The 27498-nt window shown below is 35.9% G+C and overlaps 1 protein-coding gene across 1 annotated transcript in view; it reads left to right on the top strand.

The window, feature by feature from the left end:
* The window catches only part of RUNX2 (RUNX family transcription factor 2), a 163815-nt gene that overhangs the window by 74339 nt on the left and 61978 nt on the right, over positions 1-27498 (top strand). Inside the window, 1 exon segment of the mRNA XM_031968415.1 lies at positions 17119-17292. Coding sequence (XP_031824275.1) covers positions 17119-17292 — 174 coding nt within the window.

The following is a 27498-nucleotide window of genomic DNA, read 5'->3' as shown; positions in this document are numbered from 1 at the left end:
TATAGGAATTGAAATCAGATGACCCGGGGTTCTCATCCTGTCCCTTATATTATCTATCTATAGAACTTTAGACAAGTCATTTTCACCATCTGGGCTTCAGTTTCCTTATTTGTAAAGTGAACAGGTTGTACTTAGTGACTTCCAGGTCTCCCCAAACTCTAAATCTATGATCCTTTGTCATTAGCAGTTCATCTTGCAGCCTTGTAAATGATTTCACTCATGCTACTTGCATTGAGTCTTTGTTAACCTTTTGTCCTCATCCTCCTATTCACCCCCAACTTATTCCTCTACAGACCTATTTTCTTTCTCCCTCCTTCATCCTATATACATTGTTCGTTTGCTTACCTCCTGGGAAGCCACATTGACAAAGGGTATAGAAAGGGACAGGAAAGAGTACAGGCAAAGAAAGATTGATTTCATTGAACTTTGTGGTCCTTTTCTGTTTCATTTTGTAGGGGAGGACAGGGGGCAGCTAAACACATATTGTGACCATGTGGATTCAGGGATCCCCCAGAGGAGTCTTTGGATAGAAAGCCTGCTGGAGTGAATGATGATAGATGGTTCACTTCAGGCTCTTTATTGTCATACTAACCCCTTCTGCTGCTTCTCCTTCATCTCTGATGCTGTTTCTAGTCATAGCCTCTTAAATTGAGCCTACAGGTTGGGAGCCATGACATTTTGTCATTTAGATTCATAGCTCATAAAGATCACAAATTTAGAGTCAAAAGGGACCTTGGGAGGAACCTAGACCAACCTCGGCATTTTGTAGATGAGGAAATTTGAGGCCCAGATGGGATTTAGAGTCATGCAGTAAATTAGGATTTACATACGAGTTCTTTGACTCCAAATCCAATATCTTTTTCACTTACAAAGATGGAGTTGGAAGATCATTAGAAATCAAATGTTAGAACACCTTCCTTTTAAAACACTCTCAGTGATATATAGTGTCACTTAATAGTGTCACAGTAATATATAGCATCACTTATTAATGAAATGCTTACTGACTTAACTACAGATGAGGAAACTGAGGTCCTCATAGGTTAAGTGAATCAAGTATAAGTAATACAACCTCAGTAAGTTGTAGAGTAAGAACTCAAATTCGGATCTTCTAGCTTCATATCCAGTACCTTTCTCAAGGTGATATATTGATTCTTTAGCAAATAAAAATATGTCTTGTATCAGGGAAAAGATAGGAGCAGTATTTAGTTCAAAGCCATGACAAAACTATGGCAAGAACTCAGGTCTTCTGACTCAATTTAGAATTCTGCAAAATTCCAGTTAGTTAGCTAATTAGCCAACAAACATTTAAGTGCCTACTATGTGCCAGTCATTTTGTTACTCATTGGGGCTATAAAAGGAAGGAGAAGACAGTCTCTACCCCAAAGAAGCTCACAATCTAATGAAATCTAATGGAATATCATCTCATATCATATATGCATGGACGGTGGAAATGCCTGAAGTAGAGAGGGAAGATGGCTCTGGAAAGAACCTTTTCTCTGGGAAGAATAAAAAATCCTTCTATACCATCTCATCAAGTGGAAAGTCAATAAGAAAGAATAGGCAACTTATGCTGGTAAACACTTAATTCCTTTAGATAGATTTGTCAAAAACCACACATCTGCTAGATGCATTATATGTTTTGATCTCAGGACTAAAACATAGCCAGAGTAATTCATGTCTCAACAAGGTCAGACGTTGAATTCTCCTTTATTTGGATTATATAAAGGATTTAGAGGTAGAAGAAATCTTAGAAATCATCTTATGCAACCCTTTCATTTTATACAGATGAGGAAACTGAGCCCCAGAAAAATTAACTGATTTGCACAGAACTAAAGGACTGAGTTTGCACAGACTACAAATCCAGGGCTCTTTTCATTGTCTTATTATAAGAGAATATCACTTGTACCATATTCCCTCTGCTGCTTTGAATTCCTCTTAAGTGTGAATCAATAACCAAATTTAGGGGTATCCATTTATGCATTTGAAGTTTAACTTGGCTTACCCAGTATTGCCTAACTAGCTGTTATGAACCATAATTGTTCCCTCTTTTCTCCCCATATTTCTCAACCCTTCAGGTAAAAAAGTCAAAGTTTCAAAAAACTGACTTTTGATTTTTATATTAAAAAGAAATCAGATTAAAGGAAAATGCAGATTTACTTTGAACAGTAAAAAGGGCTACTCGGGAAGATGACATCCTCCCAGTAGTTGTGACATTTTGTCAGGCTGCAGCATTTCTTTATCTTCACACTGAGATGCATCAATTTAAGCCAGAAAACAATAGAACCTCATTAAAATAGAACTGGTATCCTAAAGTTGGAAGGAACCTTAAAAGTCATTTAGTCTAATTGCTGTAACTTAAAAATAAGAAAACCAAGACGTAGAGAAGTTAGATAACTAGTTCAAATTCAAACAGGTATCAAGTAGCAGAATATTTCAGAATACTAGGTCCTCAAATTTAGGATGTCTCCAAATCCAGTTCTCCTTGCACTTCATCACCCTACAGCCCTTCAAAAGGATTTTCTCTTCCTGCTCCTCTTCTGCTCCCCCATGGGTTGGAAGTGCTCTTTGATATACACATAAGACTGATGAGTATTTTGGGTTTGTCATTGGGGAAGGGTTCTCAAAAGCTCCTTTTGGAGGTCCTGCAGCAGAAGAAAACTTATAAAGAAACGTTAACAGTATCTGGTTACCTTTTCTCCCCTTCCACTGGACTCAGTATGTTACATATCTAGGGAAATCACCAATTCATTATACTTTTCGGAAAGAAGAAAAAGAAGCATCTGTCAAATTGTCATTACTGATTAGATGCTTCAGGATGAAGCTTGTGGCCAGGAATCTATAAAACTTTTAAAGGCTAACACCTGCTTTTGACATTTGGAAAGAGGGGAAGAGAGAGGAGGAAAATCATTTGCAGGTTTTTCATTTAAGAAAGTGGCACTGGGCTCGTAACTTTGTGGTGTTTCTTACCTCTTGGGAATAATGATAACTTCTACTCAGTTTGGGGAGAAATCCAGTTTGGACACTCTGTCTGTTCTGTTGTATTTTGCTTGAGTATAAAATCCTCTTTTCCACTCTGCCTATGATTTAAAAAAAGGGTGGGACATGCTGTCTTCCAGCTCCACTTAACATTATTTTTAGGTGCCCTTTTATATAACAATAACTTGATACTACTCAAAATACTTGGCACCTTAAGAGACAGAGTGGAATGTAAGAACACTTTAGCAGAGCTGAAAACGAGTAAACTCCAGTAGTTGTGGAATGAAGGGGGTAGGCTTTTCAGTTCCTTATTCTGAGTTCACAGAAGATAAGAATACCAGGATTAACACAATAGACTCCATTTATTACACATGGGTGGATAAAGCAATTATCTGTCTATCAAGACTGTAGTAAATTGTGCAAAAGCATTAAGGAAGGGTGGATAGGTGGATAAACGTAGGGGGAAAGGGTGCTGATATATGAGATAATCCTTTGAATTTAACTTGTAAAAACTGTTTTCTTTTGGCGTTTATATCATGTTACCTTTGCTGGTTTAGATCAAAATGACCCTCCCCCTCCCCACCTCTTTTTTTTTAAATTGTCAACAACATTTTTCAGCTCTTTAGCCATCTGAATTTTAATGGGGAGGGGGGAGATCTCTTGTTTAATCGTGTTTAAACAATCCAAGACCTATCGTGTAGATATAAACACAATAATTCTTGAATGTAGGAAACTAACTTCTGAAAGATGCATCAGACACCCATCCATTATTACTAAAACTTCTCTTTCTTCCCTGCCTTAAACTTAGATAGCAACCATAGCCCTCAGCTGATAATATTCCTCAGTTAGAAGAAACCAAAATGCTCCTCATTGATGTCTAGCTCGCTGAGAATTGCAAAGCAGCATACAATTGGAGAGGTCTTAGACTAGATTAAAACTAAGTACCTTAAATCTGTTTTAATGGTTGTGTTTACATCTCCTTCTCTTCATTCCTTTAAAGTAATCAGGTTTCGCAAGCGTTAAGAAAACCATCTCATCTTGCCAGCTGGACTGGGTCCAGTTTAAGCAAGAAAGGCTCCCCCCACACTCTTCCAACCCCCATTTTTCTTTCTTTTTCTTTTTCCTTTCTTGATGATCTTTCCTGCCATTCAGTGCTGTAAGACCAAGCTTTGGGAGCCGACTGGCTCTTTCCCTGCTCGTTATCTTTAAAATTTTTCTTCCTCTTGTTTCAAGCGACAGCCAAATGGAAAAGGTGATGCCCTTTCTGGAAGTGCCAGGAAGGGTTTGTTTGTTTTTTTTGAGGGGGGTAAGTTTCAGGTGCCCCCCTATAGTATTTTGTCTTTACTAAAGCACCTACACATGTATATGCAGCCATACTGAGAAAAAAGGAACAGAGAATTAAGGTAGAGAGCTAGCATCTTCAGGACAGTCTTTATTGTCTTTAGAATCTTTGATGGGTAGTTACTGCCAGCTCTGTTTAGCTGGATTACTGGGATTTCCCCAAAATCCCAGTATATAAAATATATATAAAGCATATAAAGCACAGTGATGCTTTATATTTCTCCTTGAAAAATAAAGGTGAACAAAAGTTGCCATTTGTTTGTTTTCTTTTGTTTTTTCCTTCTCTTTATATTTCACACTGTTATTATTTTAGGTTGTACCAAATAGAAATAGAAATTGGAGTTTAGGAATTTAGGTTTAGTTACTAAACTAAACTAGGACCTTTGCAGTTTTTCAGCCTAGAGATTCTCAAATTTTTAGTTTTGTTTAGGAGTTTAGGAGTTGGGAATAGAAAGTGGAGAAAGAGATTTCTTAGTTTGATATAGTACTTGAGGACATGAGGGGGAGAAAAGATGACAAGAACCTTTTTAGACTATTTGCAATATGTGTGTTCATTGATTGGAACCAGACAAAGCTAATGTGACTTTAGGTTGCAATTAAGAAAAACCTGGAACTCAGGACTAGGGAGATGATGTGTTCTAGGTCTCAACATATCTAAAGTATTGCAGTTAGTTCTGAGTACTATGGTTTAGGGAGTAAAGAAAAAGTGAATACACATTTATGTGCCTACTATTTGGCAGGCAAACAAATATTGTTTTATTTGATCTTCCCATCAACTTTAGGAAGTAGGTGCTAGAATCATATAACTATTAAGTAGATGAGGCAGGATTTGAACTCAGGACTCCCTGACTCAAGAATTAGCTTGCCTTATTAGTACTGATAAATTCCCCATCTGGAAGGGGACAGCCAAGATCAGATGAGATGAATGAACTGGGGATGGACATGAAAGTGAAGGACATGATAAGATTGGGATTGAAATAGGAGAGAGATGAGATCTCCAGGGAGATAGAGTCAGTCACATTGATTAGTAATCAGTGTGGTTCTCAAAGTCTGGTCCAGAGCATCCTGGGAATCTCTGAAATCCTTTCAGAGAGTCTACAAATTCATAATTGGTTTTTATTTTTAATGTGATCAATATCTATAACTATAAACCACATAAATAAAAACTCTTTGGACAGATCCTCAATCATTTTTAATAGGATAAAGATACACTAGGTCTGGTTGGCCCCCAGGGCAAAACTAAGGGCAGCTAATGAAAGTTATAGAATTAAATTTAGGTTTAATATAAAGAAAATCTTACTAACAGTTACAGTAAGACAAAAGGAGAATAGGTTGGTCCGAGAGGCAGAGAACACCCCCCCCCCCCAAGAAAGGTCTCCAAACAAAAGTTGGATCCCCCTATGCTGGGAATATTGTGGAGGGGTTTCCTGTTCAGATACAGGTTGGACCAGATGACTCTGGGTTTCTTTCCAACTCTGAAATTCCATGATTCTGAGAGTGAATTGGGAGATGATCAAAGCAAATGGTACTGACTGGATGTAATAAGAGTTATAAATTAAATTTCCACTTTTTTCTTCTCTTGAACTTTTATTGAGAGACAATTCCTTTTTTCTCTCATGCAATTTGGTATAGTGGAAAGAAGATTAGACTGGGAGTAAGGAAACCTTGGTTTTCTGCTAGTTTTACATTGGTTGGATTAGATCAAAGTGTGGTCTGAGATCCTCTAAGGGTCCCTGAGATATTTTGGGGGTCCTTGAGGTAAAAAAAAAATCCCTCTTTTTATAATAATACTGGACACTATTTGCTTATTAAAATACTTCTTTTTCTAACATATATTTGTGAGAATAGATTTTCTTCATATACTTCGACCAAAACAACATATCACAAGAGATTGAATGCAGAAGCAGATATGAAAATCCAGCTGTCTTCTATTATGCTAAACATTAAAGAGATTTGCAAAAATATGTAAAACAATTCCATTTCTCACTATTTTTTGTTTGGGGAATATAGTTTATTTTTCATAAAAATGTTTAAACATTTTTTTTTTACTATTTTAAAGTAATAAATATTTTTAGTGTTGATTTCTAATGGCAAATGCAATAGCTTTAACCCACGTAAACAAAATTTTTTAACAAACCTCTGTAATTTTGAAGAGTCTAGTGGAGGTCCTAAGACCAAAAAAATTTGAGAATCTCTAGGCTGAAAAACTGCAAAGGTCCATTTTAATCTTGAAAGCATTTTAATAGAGCAATTGTAGGGAGGGGGAAAGATAATCCTGGATAGGAGTTTAACCTTGAGCAGACATGGTGAATTTGGGGACAGTTGGCAGGAAAATATAGTGACCCACACTCTGGTACCAGGTTAGCTATAGGACATATATAGGACATTCTGTAGTTTGAGTGTAGTTTGGGAAGTACAATCCTGGGTAAGGAGAGCAAAAGTGAAAAAAAAAAAAAAAGTGTGCTAGATCTATTCATTCGGGCAGCTGGCGTTTAATTCATTTTCTCCTGAGCCTGCAAATTGCTTGTTATACCTCTGCTTTTTCTCTTTCCACTATTTTCTTCTGTTCTTCTATTCTTCTCAATTCCCATAAGTATTTCCTCTTTCTTTTAAAGTGCAACAAAACAAGTTTTTGAATCAGTTAATTCAGGAAAAGTACATATAACCCAGGCATCTGATCATCAGAATGTTATTCCTGAGGCGTGACTGATACTGGCATGGCTTAATAACCCTGTCCTTTTTTCCAGAAGTTTTCTTCTTAGATGTTTACGATTTGACACAGCCTAAAATCTAACATGGAAGTTGTCAGCCCCAGATGTGAATAGGCCTGTTGTTCCTTCTCCTATTCTAGGGCTAAAATTAATGGAACTTGTTTCTAGTTACAGACAGATGAAAGTTTCTCAATCCCTACATTTATATTTTATACGTCCATATATGGGTATATATAACTTATCTGTAGTTATTTATTTGTTGCTGGTTTTCTAGTCGCTTACTGCTAAAAGTCTTGGGGTCTTTAGTAGTCTCTTGCTACCAATATATGTAACAGGTAATATACTGGTGATTTGGGGATAATGAATTCCTCAGTCACTAATATAATATAATATATTATGTGAAAAAAACGCAGTAATTTAAAAAATTCCAAAGAAATTATTAGAAGGGGCTATTGAATAAATATAGTACTCAGCCACATGATTTTTCTTTAACTTTTTCTACAGAGTTCTTGGCCTAATTATGTAATTATGTCTCTTGAGTAAGATTATATTTTTCTTCCCATAATTACATATTTACCCAAGAGACTGGAAAATCTCCAAACCTGCTCTCTTGGGTGAAAATTGTTTCTCCTCCCCTTTCTTGATGAACTTTGAGGCTCACGTGCTTGACAATTAAATAAATTTTTGAAGATGGATTTTTAAAGATTTGTAGTCTCTGTCTCTATTATTCTGTCTCTTTCTCTCAGTGTTCAGAAATCAATACTTTTATTAATAGGACTCCTTTTGGAATGTTGCTTAAGAAGAGGCAGCTTGCTACTATTTATGGTTGGAGATTGATTTATATTCCTGTGTGTCTTTCTAAAGCAAAAAACAAGATAGATCTAGAGCTATCCTTTTTTCATCTCCTACTGTATCTGAGCTCTTTAGACTAATGGAGGGACTCTGTCTTTTTGGTGTCAAGTAAGCTAATTATTTAGTATGCTGACTTCCAAACAATCAAAGGTCTTAGAATCTAGAAAAATGATGAGAGTTTCTGAGTCCATTTTTGTTGACCTTCTCCAGAAATAGATTTTATTCTAAACTAAGCACTATACTCTAAAGGACATTTATGAGTCAGCAGCTTTTCCCAGTGAAGATTGCAGACTTATCAATCTCACAGTGGGAAATTGTTTTCTAATGACATTTTTTGGGGGAAACTTTTCATCTTTCAATGGACAAAGTAAGGGAAAATAGCAAGTTCTCCCATGAGCTAAGATAATGTGAATTTTACTGTAAATGGTGTAATGTTATAAAAACAAAACTCTTGCTTAGCTAGTCAACTAATTCAATAAAATTTCATTGGAGCAGTTCAAGACAGTGGTGTAAGACTGGGTGTAAGAACCGCAGAGATAAATTAAACCTTGTTCCTGATCTCAAGAAAGTTAGTCTATGTTTAATCTATGTAAATATATACTGAAGATTTTTAAAAAGATGAAAAGATGAAACAGTTTCCAGAGATTAAAGTTTTACTTCTAGTTTTGGTTTTTTATTATTATTTGCCATGATTATGTTTTCCTATTCACCACAATATTTAAGAGACATGATTAAATGTCTTTTTGGAAGAGGCAGGCAGATTTACTATATGTATTCATAAAACCACATTAGGATAATTTCCTCTAAAATAATTGTTAAATATCAAAGGTCTTTCAAATTTTTTTTTATGTTCATAAACAAAATTATTTGTACCAGATAATTTGGCTCTTTCTTTTGCCAGTATTTAATGCTATTACCTAATATTTTGTCTTGTTCTCTATAGTATGTGTACATGTTTAATTTGTCTCACTATATATAGTATTTCTTTATATGTAAAGCACATATAGTTCTTTTGTGTCCTGTAGCATCTAGCCCAGTTCTAAGTACAATGTATGTACTTAATAAGTACTTATTTGTTGATTTGTGCCAAATGATAAATAGTTGGTAGCATACCAGACTTGGAGTCAGGTCCCGAGTGAAAATTTGGCCAGACAACTTACTAGTAGTGTGACCTCTGGAAAGTCACTTAGCCTTGATTGTCTCCCCCCAAAAAGCCACATGTGAACATAAATTTTTTAATAATCATGACATAGTTATGAGGAACGGGGTATGTTCTTGTGGATTACTTTATTGATCTTTTGATTGTTGGTCCCACAGTCAAGAAGACTCATGTTCATGTCCTCTTCCTGACTGTGTGACCCTAGGTGAATCACTTAGTTCAGGCAGCAGTCTAAGGCTCCAAACTGCATACTAGTTTCTGATCTGTATGGGTAGAAAGTTTCCACACTGAGGCTTCTCTCTATTGATGAAATCATAGGACCAGAACAAGACCAAAACCAAAAAGTCCATTAGCCTGGAAGAAGAATTATTATTAAAATATATTCTAATTGCCAAGGCTACTTCTCATGAGGCTATAAAATCTTAAAAGGGATTTAAAAAATTATGAAGTACTCATGGAATAGTTGTTCGGTTTAGACTGTCTGCTATCTTTTTTTCTCTTCAAGCTGTTTGAAAACATTTTTATTTGCATGCTGCCTCATTTTTGGAAGCTAGATTTATAGGTCTGTAATTTCCAGTCCTTCACTCAAACATTGCTAGAATGTCCCAATAGTGCTTAAACAGATGAGGGGTTTCACTTCTCCCCTTTGCAATAGTATCTTTTCTCTCTTTCCTACAGAGTACGGTACGTTTCTAGGAATGTACAGAAAAGTGTCAGAATTCTAGAGTAGAAACCCAAATGCTAACGTTTTTGGGTCTGAACTATTCATGTCTTGCTCTACACAGTTTTTCTGTATATATTCTGGACTGTCAAATTCTTTCCTAAAATCAACAACAAAAAAGGAATTCCCTTAAGATATACTAAAACTTATATCCTGCCTTGAAATATGTTTGGTGTAGATTAAAACCAGTCATTCTCCTTCCCTATCTTTAACATGCATAAATAGGCACATAGATATGTGTTTGTGTACGTACATACATACACATGTGCAGAATGCAGATCTTAGACCTAGATCTAGGAGCTGTGAAGACCAACTACCCACATTACAAATGGGGCAACTACAACTACAGGGTAAGCTCTTTGCCCACAGTCTCACAGCTATTAAATGGAAGTGCTAGGGCCCCAATTCATGTCCTCTCAACAGATCTAGCCCTCTTCATTCAAAAAGTCTTTATAATAAGTTTTAGGCACCGGGAATGCTGAGAAGTTTACAAAGACTAAGAAAAATAGTCTTTCACTGTGCTCTGCTAGCTTGTCCTTTTCTTCAGATTCACCGTGGCGCGGTATATTGATTCACCTGTACCTTCACACTGTAAATTGTCGCTCTGATACGAGTTCTTCTGTACTCAGATTACCAACTGAAAGGAAACATTTACAGCGGCGAGACTCATGGATATGGATGTACTTTTGCATAGTAGTTTGCCCTCAGACGGTTGTACTGGCAGTAAATGGTTATTTCATTGGGAGTATGAAACGTGCTGATATCTTCAGGTTACAGCTGCCTCTTGGGGGGCAAGCTGAAGGCTTGGGGGGCACTCCCTGGGCTGTAAGGCCGAGGCTTACAGAGAACATGAGGGAAAGGGAGGGAAAGGGGATCAGAGCACAGACCGCCCTGTGTCCGGCGTGGCTTGGGTCCTGTGGAGGCAAGGGGAGGTTTTAAAACGGGAAATGTCAAGTGATTGGAAGAATGATGCTGTTCCTGAATCATTGAACACCAACCTGTCTTGCAAGAACCTTGAATTTATGCTCCTTGAACTTTCCAGAGAAAAGTGATTGTCCTTTGCTCATATTTTTCCTCATGCCTGGATTAAATTTTTGCCCATCTCTCTCTCTCTCTCTCTCTCTCTCTCTCTCTCTCTCTCTCTCTCTCTCTCTCTCTCTCCCTCTCTCCCTCTCTCCCTCCTTCCCTCTCTCTTTTCTTCCCTCCCTCATTGGTCTTTGTTTATCTCCTCTCCTCAATCCTCATCAACATTATTTTCCTCCTTTTTTCCCAATTAGATTGTAAACTCCTTGAGAGCAGGGTCAAAACTTTGTCCACTTTTGCTCTATCCCTTGTCCCTTGGGAGGGGCCTCACACGTGGTCCAGGATTAATGAATACTGGATTGAATTTTATTATCTTGTTTTTGCCAATAAGATCAGTTAATGGTTTGTTTTCCTAATTAAGATATTTCTATTCATGAATTAGATTTTTATGGAATTGCCTTCTTGTGATAAAAATTTACTTCAGGATTATAAAAGAGTAGCAACATAGGCTGCTGTATATTAAAACTAGTGTAAAAAGAAATTTTCTTGAATGACAATGCCTTTATAATCAGCACAATGGAATTCTCTTGTACCAGGGTGAGCTGAGAATTCCACTGAGCGTACTTTAGGAAAGATGGCTTGCAGTCAGCTTCTTATAAATATAGTTTGAGGAGCCATGACTAATATTTTCTTTGTATATTTTTTCTTTGTATTTGTAGAGAAGCCCACCAAGGCCATAAGCTAGATGGCTTATCCTTTGATCCAATTTGTTTATCATACTAGTCAAGGCATCTAGTTTTTCTTTATGCACTCCTTCCTTACTTCTGTCCCTTAGAACCCATCCTTAGCTTAGCTTATGTGATTTTCTTACAAGTTCTTTAGGAACCCTCCTGATCTAGGGATCTGGACTCGAAAAAGTCCAAATTTTTTGTGTCACAGACCCCTTTGACAGTCTAGTGAAACATATGGACCTCTTCTCAGAATAATATTTCTAGATACAGAAAACAAAGGAAACTGATTATATTGAAATGCAGTTTTATATATTATTTATTTTATATTCAATTAAGTGTATGCATATATACATATACATGCATGTGTATATTTTGTGTTCATACACATGCTGCTCTTTTATTAGTTCTCAGAATTGCTTTAGGGATAAAGAAAGGAGCTGGGCTGGGCAGACAATAATTGACCAAATGCTCAGTGTCCTTAAACAGACTTAACAGCTACTTAGAAGCCTGTGCTGTCCTCCTTGTGAATGTGTGACTGCAGTGACCTTTTGATAACGCTTTATTCTTTTGGGCCTGGCAAGTAACAAAAGTCACATTCAGTCAAACATATTCAGCGTTTGAGGGGAAAAAATTTTTCTGCAAACTCTCAACCTCCCCCAGGCCAGTTATCCCTTATTTTAAATGTGCTATTGAACATTATTTCATCCAATAGGACTTAACGCTGCTCTGTCAGGAACCAATGAACCATGAGCTACATGAGCGATATGGTTCAAGTTGCAGGAGCTTCATGAACCACAAATCACATTTTGCTAAGTTATAAGATGGCTCAGTGGAGGGAGCACTGATTTGGGGGTCAGAAACTGGGGATCAGATCTCTGTATGGCTCTAAATGGATTGCAATAATACTCAAGTGTTATGATAAACAAATTTTACTGTAGAACTCAGGGGAATTTTTGGATTAGCAGAATTTCACTAGTATTGTTTCTTTACTAGGAAGCACTTGTGTTCCCAAATGGGCAGGTCTATAAAGAGAATTTTCTTTTCCCAAAAACACTGAAGTAAGGGGGAGGAGGAAGAAAGTAAGATTTGAAAAAGATAATAGAAAGTTTGAGACAAAATGATAACTTTTATCCATTCATAAGGAGTAGGAAATGTTTCTTTCAAGATGGATATCAATATTAAGATAAAAAAACAATTTGGATATTAAGAACTTCAACTATATAGCAGATTTTTTTCTCTTCTTTAACTTCTATTTGGAATTTATTCTCTTTTAGCATCTGAACACGGTCTTTAGGTCTCCTTGCATGGCAAAGTGCACAAAGATTCAAGTAAATTGGCCTTTTGTAGTCTTGGTTCCAGTTCTCCAGGGAAGCTTATTAGCTGCCCAAGACATAAGAACATCTTATCCTCCTGGCTCATCACTCAAGTGTTACTCTAATGTGGTTTGGTCTTAGAGGTTTTGTTTTGTCATGGATGAAAGATGAGGCACCTATGCTGCGTTGGCTCCTCAGTGTAACACAATTATACAGGGTTAGGAAGGGGACAGGCTGCTTGTTTTTTATTTTTATTTTTTCTGGTCTCTAAAAAAAGAAATGTATGTTCCTGCAGCTGCTCAATGGTGTCCGGAAAGATTTGATAACAAAGCCTGGAAAAATAATTTCTAAAAGATCTTTTAGGTTTTTAACATTTCACCTGTTCTCAAAATTTCCATTGTGCCTCGCCCAGTCCTTCAGTCTTTCTTGTACTGTTCCCTGCAGTGTTAGGTTAAGAGAAAACATCAATATATTTCCAGACTTGTGCATTGAATTCACTACTTACAGAGATACCAGCATAAACCAATGAAATAGCTATAGAAAACAAAAACAAAGTTTATTATGCTTCTTATAAATTCATGGCTTTATTTTTCACATAAAGTCATGAAACAAAAAAGAGACTCTGAGAGCTCAACATTTTTTCCCTCTGCCTCTAAATTTCACTTTGGCCTTTATTAAATTGTCACATGTACTTTTTACACTATTCCAGATACTACTGGAGATTACAAAGATAATTAAATCAAGAGTCCCTACCCTCCATTCTCCTTGCTTCTCCCCTTCAAGAGGGGGTATGTCCTTTTCCCATCATTAGTGCATCTTTCCCTCCTGTGCCATCTTTGAGTAGAGATTTGTGTTTTATCCTCTTCCCTTTGTGAATTTTTCTTTCCCTCTCTATGAACTGTGAACTTTAGGGGTTTCATGTGCATATTATTTCTTTGTAATAAACCTATTTTTTCATACAAAAAAAGAGTCCCTACCTTTCATGGGATTTACAATTGAGTAGGAATTTTGCCTTAAATTATTCCCCAAATATACTAATTCCTGAAAAGCACCTGCAAACTTTTTTTCTTGTTGTTTCATGCATTATAGTCTTTAAGTTGTGTCAACATCTTATCAACAACTTTGGAGGAACAAAAGTATTTAAGATCTATTTATTACATATCTACTATATGTAATATATCATCCTAGGAACTAAAGGAAATTCAAAGATAAATAAATATAGCCTCTGAACTTAAAAAAAAATAACCCAACATAGTGCTATGACAGTGTTATAATGATTCAACAGTACATATGGGCCCAAAAAGACATTTTGGCAAAGGATTTTTGAAGGCACTTGATTAATTCAATTATAAGGGAAGACCTTCATTTTAGGAAAAAGAAGGATACATTTAATCCTATAACATATTTGTTATAGCTTTTCTGTGCAATAAAAGTTTGTCAGCATTCCCAGGGCTTAGGGTAACTACTTCTGTAGTATTGTCATAAATGGTTTCTGGAAGGGATGTGAGAGAAAATTGGTGGGAAGTAAGATACTCAAATTCAAAAGGCATAATGGAAGAATGCACCAGAATTAGTCCTAACCTTGAACAAATCATATAAACTCTTGGAGCCTAAGGTGTCTTTATCTATGAAATGAGGCCAAAAAAAAAAAAAAAAAAAGAAAAGAAAGAAAGAAAGGCAAAGAATCAATCCTAGGTAGCTTCTTGACATTCCTTTTGGGGTTTGAGATGTCTGTAGAAGTGGGAGAACGGGATAAGACGAATCTGGAACAAACTCTTAACCTGTTTGAATGAGACTCTCCCTGGGTCCTTAATTCTTTCAGGTTCAATCCCGGTGCTGAACCAGACGTTTCAAGCTTGTACTGACAGGAAGTGGGTGGCGGGGCACATTTCAGCTAATGGACCTCGTTGGAACAAGCTTGACTGTGGAGACAGCTACACTCATGTTACTGTGTCTTGGCTTCCTGTCTGTTTTCTTTGGGCTGTGTAGTCAATGAATAAGGAGACAGGAAAAGACATTTTGGGGCAAATAAAATGAGGAATTTGTCTTCTGGAGACAACTTATAGTTGGGAAATTCAAATGTTCAATTTAACTCTGTCTTAATAGGGTCTTAGCCATCTCTCTCGTGCTGTGCTCAGTGTCAGTGGAATGCAGTTGCTGCTAACTACCATCTTCTGGACAATATTTCCGTCTGTGCCTAAAGGCAAATTAATCCCCCCTTTAACAAAACTTCCTTTCCTTAAGGCAAATTATCTAAACTTCTTTAGCTTTCTTTCATAGAATAAATTTGTAATCCTTTAATCCATCTGGTTGCTCTCTTTTGAACCCTTTTCAAATTCTTCATATTTTACTAAAAACATTGTCAGGGCCCCAGTCCAGTTTGGACTGGACATTATTTCCTAGTACAGGTCTCCCCAGTGCAGAGTCCTGTGGGAGGATTGCATGACATACTTCTATTTATATATCCAAACATCCAACTTGTTTTTTAAACAACAGCGCCATATAGACTCATATTTAGTTTGTGGCTTAGTAGTAGGACTCCTTGCTGCTTTTCTATATTAAAGTTGTCCACAGCCCATCCTGATCTCTGTTCTTTTTCAGATTTGGTAACACAGAGACATGTTAATTTTATATGCCATCAAAATTCTCTTGAATTTTAAACAGCTTGGAAAGACTACTAGAGGCAACTCTCTCTCTCTCTTTCTCTGTCTTTCTCCGTGTCTCTCTCTCTCTCTTTTTCTGTCTTTCTCCGTCTCTCTCTCTTTCTCTGTCTTTCTCTGTGTCTCTCTCTTTCTCTGTCTTTCTCCGTCTCTCTCTTTCTCTGTCTTTCTCCATCTCTCTCTCTTTCTGTCTTTCTCCATCTCTCCCTCTCTGTCTTTCTCCATCTCTCTCTCTTTCTCTCTCTTTCTCCATCTCTCTCTCTTTCTCTGTCTTTCTCCATCTCTCTCTCTCTTTCTCTTTCTTTCTCCGTCTCTCTCTCTCTCTCTGCCTCCTCTTCATACACTATTCACAGTAATTTGCTACTATTTTTCCTTAGATCTGCAAAAACACAGTGAGGATATTACATACGTAACCAGTTAATAAGCATTTATTTATCACCTTGATGTCCCAGGCACTGTGCTGAGCACTGTGGATACAAAGAAAGGCAAAAAACACATCCCCTACTTTTAAGGAGTTCACAGTCTAATGCTGGAGACCACATGCAAAAACTATATCCATGCATGATAAATAAAAGATAGATTAGAGATAAAACATAGAGGAAAGTCTCTAGCATTAAGGAGAATTGAGAAAAATCTAGTAGAAAGTTGTTTTTTTTTAAGCAGGGATTTAAAGAAAGCCCCCCAAAATAGCCCCTTTCACATATCTTGTAAAAAAAATCACCTGAGTTTAACCTGAATCACATCAGAGAGTATAGATTCCGCGTGAGGCCTCCAGGGTTCCCTGATTGATGATATAATGGAAAGAATATTATATATATAGCCAGGTTACCTGGACTTAAGTCCTTACTCTACCACTGACTTTCTGTGTGGTTTTGGGCAAATCGTTTAACCCTCTGGGTCTCTGTTTCCTCATCTGTAGAATGAAAATGTTAGATTTTTATGAATTTTAAGGTCCCTTCATGCTCTCAATTCATGGTCTGATGAAATGTCTATTTTTTCCCCTCAGAGGGCTCCGGTTTTGTGTTTCACTTTTTTGGAAAAGATTTCTAGTGGTGACGGGAAAGGTAACATAAAAATAAGAAATCAACCTTTCTCTTGAAAAATTGTTCTTTGATGTTGTGGTCACCACCATGCTGTCCTGATCTCCTTAATGCTATTCTTTTCTCTACTGTGGATAGTTTTTCACATACAGAGGACCTCTGGGATCTCAATTTCATTTCCTCTCTTCTATAAGCTACAACAAGAAAAGACAGATAAAATCAGTTTGGGGGGAACTGTAATGCCCACAAATCTTATTTCTGGCCCTTTCAGTGAGGGGAGAGTGTGGTCTCATTCACAGAATACTTGAACAAAAAGGTGATAACCTTGTTAGCATTTCTATTGCTGAATAAACTGTGATTTAGGAAAATTAGTTCCCCTTTATGAAGATGAATTTCTTCATCTATAGATATTTGGTATAATGCTTATTAAACTAATTTTAGATTAGAGGCCTTATATAATCACATAAATATAAAATGCAATTATTAGTAGTTCTTAAACATTCATATTTATATATACACACATACATTTGATATGGTTGACTGTTCAGCTATATTAATAATGCTTTTATTTTTATGATTTGCTGTTTCCAGGGCACAGACAGAAGCTTGATGACTCTAAACCTAGTTTGTTCTCTGAACGCCTCAGTGATTTAGGGCGCATTCCTCATCCCGGTATGAGAGTAGGTGTCCCGACTCAGAACCCACGGCCCTCCCTGAACTCCACACCAAGTCCTTTTAATCCACAAGGACAGAGTCAGATTGCAGGTAAGAAAGAACCAGAGGTTTCTTGCTTAGAAAATGACAGGCGTGGGCTTGGGGCAATGGGTCTACCAAATGAGATGAATTCACAAATCAAAAGTTCCTGGAATTATTAAATAGATTATTATTCTGAAGATTAATATTAAATTTTGATGATATTTACTTCTTGGAGTGAGGTATGTGTGTATATTTATATATATCTGATATATAGTTGATTTGGTTTAGAAATTTGGTGAAATACCAAATGATACCTTATTCTGTATCAGATCATCACAATGTGGTAGAGTGACAGTACATACATACTTGGGGAAAATGTTTATTTTCTAAATGTCTTCGTTTTGTCCAGGGAATGCAAGGGGTGCTAACATATACCCGCCATTTGGAAATCAGTTTTACTAGTTCAGGTTTCAGCTTACATTTCATGCAAATGTTTAACCATTCCATAAAGTCTGCTTGTAAAATTGCCTAAGGGCTAGTAGGAACCTTTCTTTGGAAGCTTTAATGCAAAGTTATTGTCTGGTTGATTGGGCAGATAGAATTAGTCACTGATTCATATTTAGCTTGAGGTCTACACGCTACACTCCTGTTTATACATTCCAGTATTCTACTTGCTTTAAAAAGAATGAGTAATAGTAATACACTACAGACTAATATTTATCATTTGACACATTGACATATTTGACAGTCTCCAACTTTTTCTTAACCTCTCCCCTCTGTTTTTCAGTGCCAAATCTTTTTTCTAGATTTAGTCTGACAAGATCATGTGTTAATGAACATGTGCTTAGAATTTACAGATAATAGAAGTTGAGAACTGGAAGGCTATAAAGATCAAAGTGATCACTATATATATATATATATATATATATATATATATATATGTAATATTATCATATGATAATGTTGCATCAGATTTATATAGACTTTGTCATATATAAAATAACCTAAATTAAATATATAGTATATAGTATAGTAAAAATATTAAATATTGTTTCTAGTAGCTAGTTCTCTTATCATAAAATTCTTTAAAGGTCTGAAATACAATTGTTTTGCATCATCTAAATCATGTCTCTATCTCTGTTAGATTATCTTCTGCTATTTTTTAGATATTTACTTATATTAAGTCCATGTTCATGTAATTATATCAAAAATCTCAATGCAGGTTTAATCTATTAAAGTATATTACATGAGTTTTGTACATGCATATGGACACAGGTATATTATTTTGGATGTATGCACATGTTTAATGAATATACATATATATGTGCATACATATCAGCTAAAAATAGAGAGGTTGGAGCTCAGAGAGGAGAAAAACAATGAGCAAGTTCATAAATTGGTACCATTAACAAATTGTATACTTAATTGTTAATTTAGGAAAATCCATAGGCTTCTATTAAGTTATTAATATGTCAGTGTATTTGTTGACTAAACAGCTACTCTTGCTGAAAATTTTTGAAATAAATTCTTATTGATTTATTTTATATTATATAGTTTTCCCTAGAAGCACTGAAAATTTTAAGAATATAATTCTTGTGCACTTGTGAAATTCACATATTTCAGTAATAGACAATGTTGATTTTGAGGGAGGTAGAAGGTTTTAGTTCAAACAATGACAACAGTATGTCAATAGGAATAAATAGCATCCTACTTAATTAGGTCACTAATAAGTCCTCCCTTACTATATATTTTGTAATTTAGTTGCAAAGAAAAATATGTACAACATAAGTCTATGTAGATTATAGAGAATACATGGAAGCATTCAACTTTGTACATTAAACAACAATTGCTGTGTTCTTTGCTGCTGTTATTATCAATTATTGTTATTGTTAAAATATCTCTTCTCATTTGTTATATCATGTTCAGATAGAACTGGTACTGATACAAGTTCTTATCCTGCTTTAATTCTTTTGTAATTAAAATTCTGTGAACAATAGTATAGATGAATAAAGTTACTGATTTACAGCCATCTTCTTATCTTATGCTTATCTTCTCTATACTCACTGAAAGTGCCCTCAGGACAAATGCGCTAGTAGACAGAATAAGGGGGATAACATATTACTTGTCTATTTTTCTACACAATTTTAATTTTTGCTTTTTCTCTGTATTATCATCATTATTGTCATCATTATCATGATCGAGTATTATAGTAAATTCTTGACACATTAGACACTTCATCAATTGATATTCAAATAAACCCTGATATATGGTTAAATACAATTAGAAATCAAATTGTTACCGATTGGTAGTAACTGTCTTATACAGTGGCTTATAGAGTACTTTATGATTTAGAAAGCATTTAATATACAATATTTCATTTGACCATTATAATAATCCTGTGTGATTGATTATCCTTATTTTACACATGAGAAAAATGAGACATAGTGATTTATCCCAGGTCACAAAATGAGCAAATAAGAATCTGAGGAAGGTATCAAACCTATTTTGTGTTGGGTTAGGAAAATTCTGCATTCAGAATTAGAAGTCCTAAAGAGTCATAGACTTTCTTAACATGTCAAAGACTCTTTTGTGAAGAAGAGCTCCTTTTAATTTGATTTAATTTCCCTGGGAAGGAAATAGAGTAGAATTTTGGAGACAAGGATAAGGAAAACCCTTGAAATCAATGAAGGCATCATAGGGATATTCCTCTTCATGTTGAGAACCTCAGCAATCCACGGAGAAGGGGTATGACATTAGAAACTAGACTTCACATCAGCCAAGGCTCACTCCAAGATGTACTTGTGGGGGAAACTCTTACCTACCCTGTCTCCTTCATTTTAGAGATAAGGAAACAGAGCCTAGAGAAATTAAATGACTTGCCTATGATCCCATCACTGACAATTAATGTAAATGTAAAGAAGAATTTCACTTCTGGTCCAAGGCATGTTTCCAATATATCATGGAATGATGAGGATACTTAGATGATATTTCCTCATCAAGAACACTTTGTCCAAACTTTTGTCCTTCATTTATTCAATATGCATTTATTTATCAAGGGACCACTGTGCTTCAGGCAGTGTACTAGCAACAAAAATACAAAAACAACAGTCTCTGCTTTCAAGCAGCCTACATTCTATTTTTTTGAAAACAATATGTACCATAAAGGTGAAGGATTGTTTGATTTTTAGCTTTGTATAAACAACGCCTCATATAAGTGCCTGGGACATGGAGGATACTTAAGGATTAACTTATTAATAAGCAAGATTTATGTAAACTTTAATTGGTAGAGTCAGAGGGAAAGAGCTATTCTGAACTTATCATTTATTATTTTATATAATATTTATATTTTTTTATCAAGTGACTTATTTTTTATTTTATCATTTATTATTTTATACAATAAATATTTATTTTTTGATAAAGTGATTTTTATTTTATCATTTATTATTTTATACAATAAATATTTGTAGACGTCATTCATATCCCTCAGTAGACTGGAATCTCCATCATGAGACTATATCTCATCTAATTTTTAAAAAAATCTTTCCTAACAACTTTCTCTAGATGCTTACATGTCTGTTCCATTCCATTGTTAGCTCTCACAATACATTTACCACATCTTTGGTCTCTCCTGCTTGAAGCTGTCCTGCCTGTTTGGTACTTAGCCACCTCTGGGTGGGTAAAGGGGAGATAAAGGAGGTAGCTTCACCATTTGGTACCTAAAGACTTAAAAATTTATGGAAATGTAGAGATAAAGGGACATAGTATATAGAGAGCTGGCTTCAGAGCCAAGAAGATCTGGGTTCAACCCCAATTCTGTGTCACTTCCTCCAAAAGCGTACTCCCCAGTTCAGGGCCTGGAAAGTCACTCATTAAGTACATAGGCAAAATTCTCCATGTCATTGCTCCCCATTGGGCCTGCCATTTTCACCATCACCAAGGGAGACTTTCTTCCAGGCAGACTTCAGGTAACATGTACTTTCCTCCCAGGTGAGAGATTTTTAAGAAGTATTTTTTTTTTTTTTTTTTTTTTTTTTTTTTGCTTCTCAGGGTTCCTGCTGTGGTTCAGTGAGGTTGCAATGGAATATCTGAATGCAATTTAAAAATGCAATATAACTTTTTGTTTGTAAGAAGTAAAATGTGTTAATACAAAGTTAATATTTAATGTGACACTGCTGAGGAAGTTTTTCCAAAATAACTTTTTAGGCAGCCTCTAAGCTAAGTCACTTTATCAATAGACACTTGGACTTAAGAGGTAATAGAATTCCCATCTGTGTGCTCTTAGATTAAAGCAGGCTCCTGCCAAGGTCCCTAGGACCTGGGTCAAGTCAAGTTGTCAACAAGCATTTATTAGGCACCTACTATGTGTCAGGCACTGTATCAAGCCCTGGGGATACAGAGAAAGGCAAATATAGTCCCTCCCCAAGAAGCTCACAGTCTTGTACAAATGAGATAGGGTCAGAATAAATTGGAGCTTCACTCAGGGAGAAGTTTAGCATTAAGGGAATCAGGAAAGACTCCTTGCAGAGGATATAACTTGAGCAGGGACTTGATGGAAACTAGAAGATAACAATGAGGAGGGAGAGAATTCAAGGCTTGGAGGTCAGCCAGTGAAAATGTTTGTGGAGTCTTGTGCAAAGAACAATAAGGAGTGTCCAGAGAAGAACACTGGAGCAGGCCCTGTATGTCAGGCTGGGTCTGCTGGGCTCGCACTGAAACATTTACGAGCTTAATCTTTTCAGAAATGGGAAAGCCCAGCTGGGTTGCTTGTGTCTCAAATTACTGTCCTATTCATGTGTGGAGTGATCACACGATTCTTTAATGGGAAACAAAGGGGGGAAATAATGAATCCAGTAATAGGATTAGTGTCTCTAGGAGAGTCAAAAGTGACTAGAGGAGTATGGTCAAGGGGAGAGAGAGAGAGAGAGGAGAGAATCTCAGTTCTGTTCCTGGGGAAGCAGAATATGGGAGTGGAGTGGGATTTCACTCCCTGTCCCAGCTATGGGCTGGCTGTTTATTAGAGGCAATCTATGAGTTGAGGAGCTGAAATCAAAGCACTCAGAGGAAGTTTTTTTGAACTTTTTTTCTCTTTTTCCTTGCCACTGTAGAATTTATATATCCAGAGCTAAAAGTAAATAAAAACCTGAATTTAATTTACTGCTGTCTGTGGGAGGGAGAAAAGAGAGAGGGGCATAAGTATTTATAAGTAGGTATTCTTAAGGGATAATATATATGTATATATACACACACTGCTATGTATATGTAAACACATATATGTACATGCATACATATAAACACACACGAGTGTACCCACTGTTATATACTTCACAAGTTCATAAATCCCTTCCTTTTCTAGGGGAAGTTCCTATTGTTGCCTACTCTACAGAGAGAGGATAGGAAATATTTCATATTTATGTTGCAACACAGGATGTGGAGTGTTAAGTTAATTAAGTAATTATTTATGAAGTGCCAGGCCTTTAGGACCTGGTGATACAAAGACAAAACTCGACCCTCAAAGAACTTTCTTTCTACTGGGGAGCAGGGAGTCGGATACAACCAATACACAGATAAGTAAATGGAGGAAAATACCAAGTAATCCTAGCAGGGAGAGCACAAACAAGGGAGAAGTAGAGGGAAAGACCCTGAAAGGAGGCAGGGATTCCAGAGACCACCATAAAGAGAGGGAGCCATCTAGCATTGGGGCAAAGTCTGGACAAAGATCTTAAAGATAGTTTTCCACGTTGAAAAAGAGCAAATGGGTCAGTTTGGCTGAAATGGAGGGTACATGAAGGGGAGGAACATGCATGAATTTAGAAAATAGAGGAAGTCAGATCTTTTCTTATAGACCAATAGAATATAACTAAAATTTTTTCAGAAGGGAAGTGATGTGATCAAACTTGAGTTTTAGAAATATCAGTTTGTAGCCATGTAGAAAGTGGAAATTCAGTGCTAATATTCTGAAGAATTAAACTCCCAGCAGGACACTATGTGAAGATTTATGAAGTTGCTGATAGTAAAACATGTCTTTCTTAGTTTAATCTTTAAGCTATACCTACAGACTGATCTCCTAAAGGAGTTTTGCCTTTTGTTTCTCTCATCTTCAGAAACTAATTTCCTTCTTATTGAAATGGAATATATATAAGAAAAGCAAATAAGACAATATGCTAAGGAAAATAAATTTCTTAAAGGTAGAAATCATGTCTTTTGTATTCCATAATCAATTACAAAGACTATACATTTAGATCATGTGATTAATATTAATCAAAAGAAAATAATTTTTTTAAAATAAAAAAACATCTCCTATTAATATATTTATTAGTTTTCACCAGGTACAAAGGATTGTTTTTTTAAAAGAGCTTCTTATTTAATCTGTCTCTAGTAGTCCTATGTATCCCTATCCCATTTTTTCCTTACTTTTACCTTTCCTCATGTCATAGTTTGCCTTTTTGCTAGGGACCCCTCCATCCCTCTCTTTCCCCCTTTTCTGGTGTCACTGAGAGAACTGGACAATGATCAGAAAGCTTAGAAGAGGAGAATAAGTGAACCATACTGTATAAAGGACTTCATCTCAGATGGGGAAAATGGGGAATATCATCCCAATACAGTGTCCTAATTTTTCCAGGATTCATTGATACTTAATCACAAGGTTGCCAGTTGAGGTTTTTTCTGGACTATGTTCCTCTCCTGTTTTCCCATTTTTGTTGAATGAATATGAATCAGGGATATAAAAATGAATGAAAATCCAAGAAGACAAGATGACCATTACTAGTTATATGTTTATATATCTGGCTTTATATTTTGCTAAGGATCTATCATTTTCATATATTAATAGTATAATTCTTATTTTGTGAATTTCAAGGACCACTTACAGACCTTAGAAGCCTCTCTAATTTGGTAATCCCTCCCTTCCAATTTGTTAATATTCTCACTTTCCTCAAATTATCTTGAATTAATGTATATATGTGTTGTCTACTTTCAATAAATGTGAGGTCCTTAGGAGCCAAAATTGTTGTGTGTGTGTGTGTGTGTGTGTTTTGGAAGCAACTAAGGTCCTACATGTAAAAGGGGCTAGTTAAATAATTTGTCTTTAGTTGAATTTCAGTAAGCAGAGTTTGATAAGAGAAAGTTGTCCCTTTGATATGTGGAGGGGAGGGGAATGACCAAAGGAAAAAATGGCAAAACTCATATTAGAAATGCTTTTCTGTGAAATAGAAAATTTGGTATTTTATATAGTTCTACTATTATTATTAATGATAAGAAGAAAAAGCCTTGCTATAGTATTTTAAGGATGTCATGCTGCTTTATAAATATTATTTCATTTGACCCTTACAAGAACCCTGGGAAGTAGGTGCTATTATTATACCCATTTTACAGATGAGAAAACTGAGGAAGAAGTATCTTGAGGCAAGATGTGAACTCAGGTTTTCTGCATTCCAAGCCCCGTACTCTATCCACTGTGCCATCTAGCCGATCTAAAAACTATCTCCTTTTCAGGATAACTGTGGAAAAGCAGCCATGGGAATCTGAGAAACACTCAGAGGAGTGTCTAGGCTTAAGGCCAAGGGACTGGCGAGTTTTCATTTATGTGTTCTTGGTTCAGGAGTGATCTCAATCATCCACCTGTCCTGCCTTCCTGCCTTCAGAAAGGAAAACATGAAAGAATGTTGGATGGTAGCCACTAAAGATGTATGTTCCCAAGGGAGGAGACATGCCAGGAGGTTCTAAGATGAATCATAGAAACAGTCAGTTAGAAAGGACCTTAAAGGTTATCCTAGGCAGGTGGTCATCCAGCTCCAGTGCTTCAGGTGATGGGGATCTCCCTATCTGACGATGCAGCTCATTCCATTTTTAATGGCTGTAATTATTATAATATTCTTCCTTATTTATGTTGGGCCTAAATCTACTTCCTTATGATTTCCACCCACTTGTTCTAAGTTTGTTTCTGCAACTACATAATCTAATCCCTCTGCCCATCTCCTCATCCCTTCTCTTGTCCTGTGACTTTGTACAAGCTGTCCCTACTGTCTGGAAGGGACCCTTCCCTGCTTGTAGAATCTCTTATTTCTTTCAAAACTCAGCTCATTCTCCTATATATGAAGTCTTTCCTGAATGTCCCCAACTGCTGGTTCTCTCCCTTACAAAAATACCTCATATTTATTTTATATTTGTCCTGTAATCATCTATATGAGTATGGGTTGTCTCTAAAAATAGAATGTTAATTCTCTGAGAGCAAGGGTGATTCCATTTTTGTCTTTCTATTCCTGTAGGTACCTAATAAATGAATATTGATTGATTGCTCTGATAGTCCTTTAGATATTCAATTCAGAAAACTTTTATTAAGCATTTGTTGTGTCTAGAGACTTATGGCAGGTAATTAAGATACAGATCAATAATGAATATTTAAATAGAGCATCATAACCTCCTTAACCCCCCCAAAAAACCTTTTATTGGCTGAATATTTCCGCTTTTGTCAACTCTTTCTCACATGATAGAATATCCAAACACTTTGTCATTCTGCCATATCTATAGATATATTCTTTGTTGATGATTTTCCTAAACTGTGATGTCCATAACTGGTCAGAGCATCCCAGATGTGGGCTGTCCCAGATAAAGGATGGTGGAACCACTTTATTTTTTTACTTAAGTCATTATTTTTTTTTGTTAGTGCAGAGTAAATTGTACTAGATTTTTTGGAGGGGCAATAGACAGAATATCATCAGAAACCCCTGGATCTTATAAAAAACTATTGTTAACTTTAGCTTTTTTTCATCTTTTGCTCGTGCAGATTAATTTTTTTTTAATTATTGATGCTTCTTTTAAAATCATAGTTATTTTTGCCTTCCTTGAAGCAAAATGGTTTAATAAAATCTGACCAACAAAATGACTGTCTATGCTAAATCCTACACTCATTGGTCCTGATCTCTTTCCCCAAATAAGAGAAATTTGTGTCATCATCTGTTTTCTGAGACTGATTGGTGCAGCTTAATTTTGGACCCTGAGTGTATTTGCATTTCTGCTTAGTACATTTTGTTTTGTTGATCTGACTCCATTGTTCCAGACAAGTAATTCTTAATTTTTAACAAGAAATTTAATAAATATTAGCAGGCCACTGTATGTAGAAGATAGTACTTCTTGCTAGAGGAGATACAGTTTAGCTAAAATGTGGTTGTCAGTAGTAATATGAAGGATGAATTAGAATGTGAGGGGTATTAAATGGTACTTGTTTGGAAGACATAAGTGTAAGGGAGTCATTGCGATAATTTAGATTGGTCAAAATGAAAGAGTATGATAAGTATAGTGTGGTAGTGGCAGTAGGAATAGAGAAAAAGAGACAGAGGAAAAAATGATGTTGTGGGTGTGGAATTTGTAACACAATTCTTGTCATCTTTCTCATGAAAAGCGCTGTTACTATCAGTGCCCTACTAAAAAAACAAAAAAAACAAAACAAAACAAAAAAAAAAACCCACCAAAAACACAAATAAACTAAACAAATGAATGGCTCTACTGCCCACTGAAAACAATTCTAAATTTTTTATTGAAGGCTTTTCAAAATAGAACTTCATATTACCTCTGTAACCTTATTTCATATCCATTTTTGTCATGTGGATCCAGCCAAACTCTATTACTTGTCGTCTTTGAAAGAGTTCTTTCTTTTTTTCCTGTCTTTTTGTGTTTCTTCATTCCATTTCCTTGTAGTTATCTGTCTACCTGTCTGTCTGTATATCTATCTGTCTATCTACAAGAACGGATCTGTCTGTCAAGGTCTAGATCAGGGGTCATTTGACTTTGAAACAGAACTTTCTCTCTCTCTTTCTTTCTCTTTCTCCTCATCCCTCTCTTTTCCCCTTCCTCTTGCCCTCTCTCCCCCTTCCTCCCACATCATTATTAAACTCCTTGTTAACGTATTCCTCTATTCGTATTGTGAATAGACCTACTTTAAACCTGATCTCATCACAAACCTTCAGTGTCATTACATTGATATCAGTAAGATCCTCTTCTCTTTTTTCCTCATAGAGATATTTTGTTATTGTATTCATGAAATATTGGGGTTTTTTGGAGAGTCTTGTCCCTCTTCCCTTTTTAAAGGTCTCCAGCCATAATGTCATAACTAACTTTTCTCTAAAATATAGAGACAAAATAACATAGAACTGTTTGAGCTGGGAGATACCATGGGAAATTTTATAGTCCAACCTCCTTTGTTTTTCAGAAGAGGAAACTGAGGCTCAAAGTGATCAAGTGATTTGCCCAACGACATACATTTGAAAACCAGCTCTCTTT

The sequence above is a fragment of the Sarcophilus harrisii genome, chromosome 4 (genome assembly GCF_902635505.1).
Source record: "Sarcophilus harrisii chromosome 4, mSarHar1.11, whole genome shotgun sequence".
Classification (NCBI taxonomy): Eukaryota; Metazoa; Chordata; class Mammalia; order Dasyuromorphia; family Dasyuridae; genus Sarcophilus; species Sarcophilus harrisii.
The sequence above is the reverse complement of the archived record's forward strand: the minus strand, read 5'-3'. Positions and strand labels throughout refer to the sequence as shown.